Genomic DNA, 11,118 nt, shown 5'->3' with positions numbered 1-11,118 from the left:
AACGTCGATAGCAACATACAATATCCCCGTTTGCAAATGGTACAGTCTGAAACGCAACTTGACGTGCTGCGTGATGGACGCCCGCGCGACATTTGTCGTCAGACGTACAGTGCGTTGTTGTCATAGCGATGAATAGGGTTTACGGATGGAATAGGGAGCTTCGCCACCGTCGCTAACTGTCGTGCGTGTGTAATTCCTGTGGGTGAGCAGTGCAGCGACATGCCAGGGCTAGGGTCTGTATGCTGCATAGGACACCTGGTTACAGTATGGTGCCTCTAGTTGTTGCAAAACTACAACTCCCAGCATGCCCGGACAGCCGAAGGCTGTCCGGGCATGCTGGGAGTTGTAGTTTTGCAACAACTAAAGTCATACTGGTTGGGAAACACTGGTCTGAGCTATGACTACAAATAGTATTTAAAAAAAATCTATATTTTGTGCCTTTTATTAGTATTTTTTTAATATCTACTACTACTATAAAGTAACAAATAATATAGTTTTGTGGCATATAGTGGAATTTTGCATTGCATTCAGTTTATACAACTTTCTGAGAGCACCCCACACCCCCACTGACAAGGATTTTTAGGGTGGGGTATACACAGCGATTTCGGGCCGCATTTTTGCCATACTGTTTTCAATCAGTTTTTCTAAAGAAAACCGGATGGAAAAAAAACGGATGGAACCGGATGGGAAAAATTAAACCGTATGCGTTTTAAAACCGTATACTGTTTTTAAGAGTGCATACGGTTCTGTCTGTTTTTATGAAAAACATACGTTTTTGAAAAAGTTTATCTTTAATGGGAGGGGTGTTGGGTGGGGACTTTAGGATGCAAATGCGCATGTGCAAAGTAAAAACCGTATACGGTTTCCCGTATGGAACCGTATACATGTGCGTTTCCCCTTGACGTCCATTTAAAAAAAAAAAAAACTTATGCAGTTACAGTACGATTTTTTTTTAAACCGGAGACAAAATTGTGGTCAACCACGGTTTTGACTCCAGTTTAAAAACCATACGCAACCGCAAGCGTTTTTTTTTTTAACATGGACGTCAATGGTCTTAGGGAGCAGAGTGATGACGCGGGCTATCATTCAAGCCGTTAGGGAGGGACCACTGCCGCAGTACTTTATAACTTAATATCTTCACCATCCCTGGGGGCAGAAACGTCCCCCGGGGGTGGTGAACATAATGAATTTAGCATATATAAAATGTCAAGCGTTTTTTATATATATATATATATATATATATATATATATATATATATATATATATATGATAGGTTCCTTTAATGCTTTTTTGGGGTAAAATGGGGGAAAAAGGGGTGATTTACATTTTTATTGGGGAAGGGGCTTTTTCAAATGTTTGTTTTATTTTTTTTTACTTTTTTTTTTACCTTTTACACTTTTTATGTTTATAGAAATCAATATATTAATAATACTGTTCATTGCTATGCATAAGGCATAGCACTGATCAGTATTATTGGTGATCTCCTTCCCTGGTCTGCTCGGTCAGCCCAGAGAGGAAAGACCCTAGAAGAGTGGCGGAGGCAGATGAGGGGACCTCCATCCACCATCTTAGATGATTGGATCCCCACGGCCGTGCTGTGAGGGATTCGATCATCCAGTTAAAGTGCTGCATTGCCGTCGATCACGGCATCTGAGGGGTTAATGGCAGACATCAGAGCGATTGCTGATGTCTGCTATTACCGGCAGGTCCCTGGCTGCTGATAGCAGCGGGACCTGCCATGAATGATGTGAACACCGAGGTGCTTGCGTCATGTACAGAATGTAAATGTATGTCCTGGTGCGCTAAGTCACTGCGGATCAGGACATACATTTACATGTTTTTTCCTTAAAGGGGTACTCCGGTGAAAAACTTTATTTATTTATTTTTTTTTTTAATCTACTGGTGCCAGAAAGTTAAACAGATTTGTAAATTACTTCTATTAAAAAATCTTAATCCGGATAGACAAGATTAATCAGATATGCCGCATGGAGGAACTGACCTGTTGGCACTCTCACACTCATGCCAAATTTGAACGCACTTGGGGACCATGGCTTTCTTACAAACGTTGTTCCTACATACGCACTGATGGCACCACTTAGTGTCCTGCCGGTACCACCACCTGTAAGGCTATGGAAATAATTCATGCCTCTCACTTCCTACATTTTGTAAATTTTGGGGGCTTCCGTTTCTACGCAGTGCATATTTCGGTAAAAATGATACCTTATCATTATTCTGTAGTTCCATATGGTTATAATGATACCCTACTTATATAGGTTTGATTTTGTCGCACTTCTGGAAAAAATCATAACTGTATGCAGGAAAATTTATACGTTTAAAAATGTCATCTTCTGACCCCTATAACTTTTTTATTTTTCCACATACAGGGAGCTATGAGGACTAATTTTTGCGCCGTGATCTGAAGTTTTTATCGGTGCAATTTTTGTTTTGATCGTACTTTTTGATCACTTTTTATTCATTTTTTTAATGGTATAAAAAGTGACCAAAATACGCTTTTTTAGACTTTGGAATATCTTTACGTGTACGCCATTGACCGTGTGGTTTAATTAACGATATATTTTTATAGTTTGGACATTTACGCACGCGGTGATACCACATATGTTTATTTTTATTTACACTGTTTTATTTTTTTTTATGGGAAAAGGGGGGGGGGTGATTCAAACTTTTATTAGGGAAGGGGTTAAATGACCTTTATTGACACTTTTTTTTTACTTTTTTTTTGCAGTGTTATAGGTCCCATAGGGACCTATAACACTGCACACACTGATCTTTTACACAGATCACTGGCGTGTATTAACACGCCTGTGATCAGTGTTATCGGCGCTTGACTGCTCCTGCCTGGATCTCAGGCACGGAGCAGTCATTCATCGATCGGACACCGAGGAGGCAGGTAAGGGCCCTCCCGGTGTCCTGTAGGCTGTTCGGGACACCGCGATTTCACCGCGGCGGTCCCGAACAGCCCGACTTACTAGCCGGCATAGTTTCACTTTAGAAGCGGTGGTCAGCTTTGACCGCCGCTTCTAAAGGGTTAATACCGCACATCGCCGCGATCGGGGATGTGTGGAATTAGCCGCGGGTCCCGGCCGTTGATGAGCGCCGGGACTGACGCGATGTGATGCGGGGTCGCAGCGCGACCCCCGCTTCATATCGCGGGAGCCGGCGCAGGACATAAATATACGTCCTGTGTCGTTAAGGGGTTAAAGGGGTATTTCACTGAAATTTTTTTTTTAACCCCTTAAAGGGGTACTCCACCCCTAGACATCTTATCCCCTATCCAAAGGATAGGGGATGAGATGTCAGATCGCCGCGGTCGGCACTGCGCTATCATTGCTGCACAGAGCGAGTTCGCTCTGTGCGTAATGACGGGCGATACAGGGGACGGAGCAGCGTGACGTCATGGCACCGCCCCTCGTGACATCACGGCCCGTCCCCTTAATGCAAGTCTATGGCAGGGGGCGTGACGACCGCAACGCCCCCTCCCATAGACTTGTATTCAAGGGGCGGGCCATGACGTCACGATGCTCCGGCCCCTGTATTGCCCGTCATTACGTGCAGAGCGAACTCGCTCTGTGCAGTAATGATAGCGCGGTGCCGCAGCAGCGATCCCGGGTGTCCCCAGCAGCGGGACCACGGCGATCTGACATCTTATCCCCTATCCTTTGGATAGGGGATAAGATGTCTAGGGACGGAGTACCCCTTTAAGGACCAAGCCAATTTTCACTGTAGGACCAGAGCTTTTTTTGCACATCTGACCACTGTCACTTTAACCCCTTAAGGACCCGAGGTTTTAGCATTTTCGTTTTTTCCTCCTTACCTTTAAAAAATCATAACGCTTTCAAATTTGCACCTGAAAATCCATATGATGGATTATTGTTTGCGCCACCAATTCTACTTTGTAATGACTACAGTCATTTTACCCAAAAATCTATGGTGAAATGGAAAAAATCATTGTGAGACAAAATAGAAAAAAAAAATGCCATTTTGTAAATTTTGGGGGCTTTCATTTCTACACAGTCCAATTTTGGGTAACAATAACACCTTCTCTTTATTCTGTAGGTCCATACGGTTAAAATGATACCCTACTTATATAGGTTTGATTTTGTCGTACTTCTGGAAAAAATCATAACTACATGTAGGAAAATGTATACATTTAAAATTGTCATCTTCTGACCCCTATAACTTTTTTATTTTTCCGTGTATGGGGCGGTATGAGGGCTCATTTTTTGCGCCGTGATCTGATGTTTTTAGCGGTACCATTTTTGTATTGATCAGACATTTTGATCGATTTTTATTCCTTTTTTCATGATATAAAAAGTGATCAAAAATACACTATTTTGGACTTTGGAATTTTTTTGCATGTACGCCATTGACCGTGCAGTTTAATTAATTATATATTTTTATAATTCGTACATTTCCACACACGGCGATACCACATATGTTTATTTTTATTTACACTGTTTGTTTTTTTAAATGGGAAAAGCGGGGTGATTCCAACTTTTATTAGGGGAGGTGTTAAATGATCTTTATTCACTTTTTTTTGCAGTGTTATAGCTCCCATAGGGACCTATAACACTGCACACACTGAAACCATTGATCGATGATTCTGCTACTTGACTGCTCATGTCTGGATCTCAGGCACTGAGCAGTCATTCGGCGATCGGACAGCGATGAGGCAGGTAGGGGCCCTCCTGCTGTCCTGTAAGCTGTTAGGGATGCCGCGATTTTGCCGCGACGATCCCGAACAGCTCCCTGAGCTAACCGGCAATGTTTTAGTTTCACTTTAGATGCGGCAATCAACTTTGAATGCCGCATCTATGGGGTTAATAGCGCGCGGCACAGCGATCAGTGCCACGGGTCCCGGCTGTTGTTAGAAGCCGGGCCTGACCCGCTATGACCTGCTATTTTCAAAATCGGAATTTTTCAGAGACCAGTTCAGGTTTGAAGTGGATTTGAAGGTCCTTCATATTAGAAATACCCCACAAATGACCCCATTATAAAAACTGCACCCCTCAAAGTATTCAAAATGACATTCAGTAAGTGTGTTAACCCTTTAATTGTTTCACAGAAATAGCAGCAAAGTGAAGGAGAAAATTCAAAATCTTCATTTTTTACACTCGTATGTTCTTGTAGACGCAGTTTTTGAATTTTTACAAGGGGTAATAGGAGAAAAAGCCCCCCAAAATTTGTAACCCAATTTCTCTCGAGTAAGGAAATACCTCATGTGTATGTCAAGTGTTCGGCGGGCGCATTCGAGGGCTCAGAAGGGAAGGAAAGACTATGGGGGAGATTTATCAAAACCTGTGCAAAGAAAAAGTTGTCCAGTTGCCCATAGCAACCAATCAGATCCCTTCTTTCATTTTGCAGAGGCCTTGTTAAAAATGAAAGAAGTGAGCTGATTGGTTGCTATGGGCAACTTTTCCTCTGGACTGGTTTTGATAAATCTCCCCCTATAGGATTTTGGAGAGTGAATTTTGCTGAAATGGTTTTTGGGGGCATGTCGCATTTAGGAAGCCCCTATGGTGCCAGAACAGCAAAAAAAAAAAAAAAAAAACACATACCATACTATTTTGGAAACGGCACCCCTCAAGGAACATAACAAGGGGTCCAGTGAGCCTTAACACCCCACAGGTGTTTCACGACTTTTTGTTAACGTTGGATGTGTAAATGAAGAAAAAATTTCTTTTTCACTAAAATGTAGTTTTTTCTCCAAAATTTGTAACCCCATTTCTTCTGAGTATGGAAATACCCCATGTGTGGACGTCAAGTCCTTTGCTGGCGCACTACAATGCTCAGAAGAGGAGGAGCGCCATTGAGCTTTCGGAGAGTGAATTTGTTTGGAATGGGAGCCAGGGGGCATGTGCGTTTACTAAGCCCCTCATGGTGCCAGAACAATGGACCCCCCACATGTGATCCCATTTTGGAAACTACACCCCTCACAGAATTTAATAAGGGATGCAGTGAGTATTTACACCCCACTGGCGTTTGACAGATCTTTGGAACAGTGGGCTGTGCAAATGAAAAATTAAATTTTTCATTTTCACGGACCACTGTTCCAAAAATCTGTCAGACACCTGTGGGGCGTAAATGCTCACTGTACCCCTTATGACATTCCGTCAGGGGTGTAGTTTCTAAAATGGGGTCACATGTGGGGGAGATTCCTTGTTCTGGCACTATGGGGTATGTGTAAACACACCTGGCCTTCAAATTTTCTCTCCAAAAGCCCAATGGCGCTCCTTCTCTTCTGAGCATTGTAGTGCGCCAGCAGAGCACTTTACATCCACATACGGGGTATGTTCTTGCTCAGAAGAAATGGGGTTACAAATTTTCGGGACTTTTTTCAAAATTTTGGGTAACACCAGCATTTTAGAGAGTTTTTTTTTTTTTTTTCATCCAACTTTAATGAAAATTCTTCAAACACCTGTGGGGTGTAAAGGCTCACTATACCCCTTGTTACATTCCGTGAGGGTGCAGTTTCCAAAATAGGGTCACATGTGGGTATTTTTTTTTGCGTTAATGTCAGAACCGCTGTAAAATCTGCCGCCCCTGTGCAAATCACCAATTTAGGCCTAAAATGTACATAGTGCGCTCTTACTCCTGAGCCTTGTTGTTCACCCGCTGAACATTTTAGCCCACATATGGAGTATTTTCGTACTCAGGAGAAATTGCATTATAAATTTTGGGGGTCTTTTTTTCCTTTTACCTCTTGTGAAAATAAAAAGTATGGGGCAACACCAGCATGTTAGTGTAAATTTTTTTTATTTTTTTACACTAACATGCTGATGTAGACCTAAAATTTGTAGTGCAATTTCTCCCGAGTACGGAAATACCCCATATGTGGCCCTAAGCTGTTTCCTTGAAATATGACAGGGCTCTGAAGTTAGAGAGCGCCATGCGCATTTGAGGACTAAATTAGGGATTGTATAGGGGTGGACATAGGGGTATTCTACACCATTGATTCCCAAACAGGGTGCCTCCAGCTGTTGCTAAACTCCCAGCATGCCTGGACAGTCAGTGGCTGTTGTATGACTACATCTTCCAGCATGCCCTTCAGTGATCAGTACATGCTGGGAGTTTGTTGTTTTGCAACAGCTGGAGACTCCGTTTTGGAAACACTGCTGTATGGTACATTTTTCATTTTTATTGGGGGGGGGGGGAACAGTGTAAAGGGGGTGTTATATGTAGTGTTGTAGTGTTTTTAGGGTACATTCGCACTGGCGGGTTTACGGTGAGTTTCCCGCTAGGAGTTTGCGCTGCGGCAAACCTCCAGCTGTTTCAAAACTACTTTTACAACAGCTGGAGGCACACTGCTTGCAAAGCCTTCAGTTAGGTTCTGTTACCTAACTCAGTATTTTCCAGCCATTTTGCCTCCAGCTGTTGCAAAACTACAACTCCCAACATGTACTGATCGCCGAAGGGCATGCTGGAAAATGTAGTTATACGCAACTACAACTCCCAGCATGTCGAGACAGCTGTTTGCTGTTTGGGCATGCTGGGATTTGCAGTTTTGAAACATCTGGAGGGCTACAGTTTAGAGACCACTGTATAGTGGTCTCAAACTGTAGCCCTCCAGATGTTGCTAGGCAACTAACCGGCTTCCGTAGGATCCAGGGAGCCGCATCACCGTCCTCTTCTGACGCCGATCACCGCCCGCTGCCATCACCGAAGTGGACTTCGGCGCAGGTCCTCGTCAGTTTCCCTGTTCTGCCCGGCCTATTGTGGGTGGGCAGAACGAGTAGGCCCGCCCCCGATCTGTTATTGGTCGTCGCTTGTGAATGACCACTAGCAGGGATAGGAGGGGTGGCTCCCCCGCCACCTCACTCCTATCCCTTCAGGGGGATTGTGGGTGTCTTCGACAACCCCGATCCCCCTTATCTTCCGGGTCACCAGAGACCCATATGACCCGCATGAATCGCAGAAAATCACCGGTGTGAATTCACCGGCAATTTGCGGCAATCGCCGATAGATATTAGCAGTCACCCCGGTCCGGTCCCCGCCCGAGCACAGCGGGGACCGAAATTCCCACGGATGTAAGCGTACGTCCTTGATCCTTAAGTACCAGGGAGCCAGGACGTACGCATACGTTCGTGCTCCTTTAAGGGATTAATCAACTGGTGCCAGAAAGTTAAACAGATTTGTAAATTACTTCTATTTAAAAATCTTAATCCTTCCAGTACTTATCAACCGCTGTATACTTCAGAGGAAGTTCTTTTCTTTTTGAATTTCCTTTCTATCTGAACACAGTTCTCTCTGCTGACATCTCTGTCTATGTCAGGAACTGTCCAAAGTAGGAGCAAATCCCCATAGCAAACCTATCCTGCTTTGGACAGTCCCTGATATGAACAGAGGTGTCAGCAGAGAGCACTGTGGTCAGACAGAAAGGAAATTCAAAAAGAAAAGAACTTCCTCTGCTGATAAGTACTGGAAGGAATAAGATTTTTTAATAGAAGTAATTTACAAATCTGTTTTACTTTCTGGGACCAGATGATTAAAAAAAAAAAAAACTTCCAGTGGAGTACCCCTTTAGGGTGCGTTGACACGCTAGTAACTAGCAACGGGTTTCACACGGCGAGTTACGCCACCATTCAAACTTGCCATGTGGGACACCAGTAGAATGAGCCAGGAGAAGTGCATGCTCTCCCGGCTCTGTGTCATGTGACTGGGTCTGTCTTAGGGTACATTCACGCGTACAGTATCCTGCGCAGATTTGATGCGCAGGATTTTCTGATGCAGATTTCAATGACTTTGACAACTGTGCTGGTGCACTATAAACATATTAGTCTACAGTAATGACTTTGTTTGTTGTACTCTTGCTTAATCTGACCCCTGAGGAATCTACCACACGTGCTCCTCATTATCATCCTATGCTATATTCCCTTTCTGTCACCAGTTGTTAACCTGCCATGGTGGCTGGTGGAGTCAATTTAGCTCCAGCGCAGCCCTGTGATTTTTCCTGGGTATTAATATCATCACCATGTTTGTGTCTGCTTTCATTGTGTGTCTCTGGGGTTTCCTGATTTTAATAACTTTAATTAAATGTTAAGTTTTAAGTGATTTGTAACCCCCCCTGTGAATACTGATTTTCCACTGGGTGCTCTCTGCACAACTGCCTTAGTAGGATTGTCTATTTGTGACTAAGATGTCAATGTAAAGCAGAGCTTCTAATCTGCAGTTACAAATAGAGATGAGCGAATTTACAGTAAATTTGATTCGTCACGAACTTCTCGGCTCGGCAGTTGATGACTTTTCCTGCGTAAATTAGTTCAGCTTTCAGGTGCTCCGGAGGGCTGGAAAAGGTGGATTCAGCCCTAGGAAAGAGTCTCCTAGGAATGTATTCATCTTTTCCAGCCCACGGGAGCACCTGAAAGCTGAACTAATTTATGCAGGAAAAGACATCAACTGCCGAGCCGAGAAGTTCGTGACGGATCAAATTTACTGTAAGTTCGCTCATCTCTAGTTACAAATCCTGCGCAGGATCCTGTACGTGTGAACGTACCTTTGTAATGTAAATCTATAGGACTGTCACAATCGCATAAACACTCATCCTAGTGATCAGTTGGGATCTAAACACTCAAACCCCAACTGATAAAAATCTTTGACATGTTTTTTTTCTTTTCTTCTTTTTTTTCTTTTTTCTTTTCTTTTTTTTTATAATTTAAGATTAAAATGTTCAGAATCTGGGACAAAAATATGCAATACACTATTATATTATTTATATAGTTTTATAGATAACCACATCTTTTTTATTTTTTTATTTTATTTTTGTTCCATGCAGATGTGGTAAACTGGTACCTGAGTTTGTCATGTCTTTGCTGTCTGACAATATATATTCAGAATTTGTTTGCAGTTTTCCCCATTTTGTGTTGTATCTTACATATCTGCTCTAATTCTAGGACCATGGCTGGCCTTTTGGGAGATCGTACGTGTATGGAAAGTCTGAGAAAGGACATTACTGATCTCCAGGGTACTCTGATTGATGTGTTCTCCAGAGTTGGTGCTGTACGGTTCCCATCCTGGAAATTCCCTGATAAGACATCCTGTGATCTGGACCTGGTGCAGCTGTTGGATAGATATGATTTTGTAGAGGATGATACAGACTACACACAGCTTTCACACATGGTTTTATTGGAGCTTGTAATTGACAGGTATGGCAGATTTTCTATTGCAGTCATGGCCGTAAATGTTGGCACCCCTGAAAATGTTCTAGAAAAAAGCACTCAGAAATGGATGGCAACAAAGCGCTGGAGAGTTCTGAAGTGGGCAGCAATGAGTCCAGATCTAAATCCCACTGAACACCTGTGGAGAGATCTTAAAATTGCTGTTGGGAAAAGGTAACCTTCCAATAAGAGAGACCTGGAGCAGTTTACAAAGGAAGAGTGGTCCAACGTTCCGGCTGAGAGGTGTAAGAAGCTTATTGATGGTTATAGGAAGCGACTGATTTCAGTTATTTTTTCCAAAGGGTGTGCAACCAAATATTAAGTTAAGGGTGCCAATAATTTTGTCCAGCCCATTTTTGAAATTTGGTGTGACATTATGTCCAATTAGCTTTTTTCCACCCATTTTTGGGTTTAGTTCCAATACACACAAAGGGAATAAACATGTGTATAGCAAAACATGTGTTACTGCAATCCTTTTCTGTGAGAAATACTTCATTTTCTTGAAAAATTTCAAGGGTGCCAACATTTACGGCCATAACTGTATGTGTCAGAGAACATCTTGAATTTCAATATACCTAGTGTTTAGTATGTAAATGTGCTGTTATTAGTTTACTAGATTTTCTAGATACATTTAATATACATACTTATGTAAACTACAGTTTATTCATCATTCACTTAAGAACTACCGTATTTAATTACCTGCTGAATTGCTGCTTAACAACAAGGTTGTCAGATGTCTAATCTCTGAATTATTCAGTGTCTATGTGCTAATTGTATGAGAAAATATGCTATGGAGGCTTGTGTTTTTACAACTTCAAGACATAAAGTGAGCTAGATTCACTTTTTAGGGACTGGATTTATATAGTAAACTGAGAAAAAGTTTCTGTTTAGTGTTTTTACTTTTATTTTTTTTTAGACATTGAATTGAGTGGCAATGAGCAACTG

At 42.5% G+C, this 11,118-nt stretch overlaps 1 protein-coding gene across 10 annotated transcripts in view; it reads left to right on the top strand.

Moving 5' to 3' along the window:
* CCDC157 (coiled-coil domain containing 157) overlaps positions 1–11,118 on the top strand; it is an 87,021-nt gene that overhangs the window by 47,112 nt on the left and 28,791 nt on the right. For 5 of the 10 annotated variants that reach the window (XR_008846006.1, XM_056528666.1, XM_056528675.1 and 2 more), the window contains exons 1-2: positions 144–233; positions 9,910–10,161. Coding sequence is in view for 9 of the 10 variants with exons in the window: in XM_056528666.1 (XP_056384641.1) it covers positions 220–233; positions 9,910–10,161 (266 nt within the window). In the remaining variant the exon portion in view is untranslated. Of the gene's footprint in view, positions 1–104; positions 234–9,909; positions 10,162–11,118 lie in introns of those variants that run through there. The other 5 variants (XM_056528668.1, XM_056528667.1, XM_056528670.1 and 2 more) reach the window with 5 other exon arrangements.

This window comes from Hyla sarda, chromosome 1, assembly GCF_029499605.1.
Source record: "Hyla sarda isolate aHylSar1 chromosome 1, aHylSar1.hap1, whole genome shotgun sequence".
Taxonomy (NCBI): Eukaryota; Metazoa; Chordata; class Amphibia; order Anura; family Hylidae; genus Hyla; species Hyla sarda.
The sequence above is the reverse complement of the archived record's forward strand: the minus strand, read 5'-3'. Positions and strand labels throughout refer to the sequence as shown.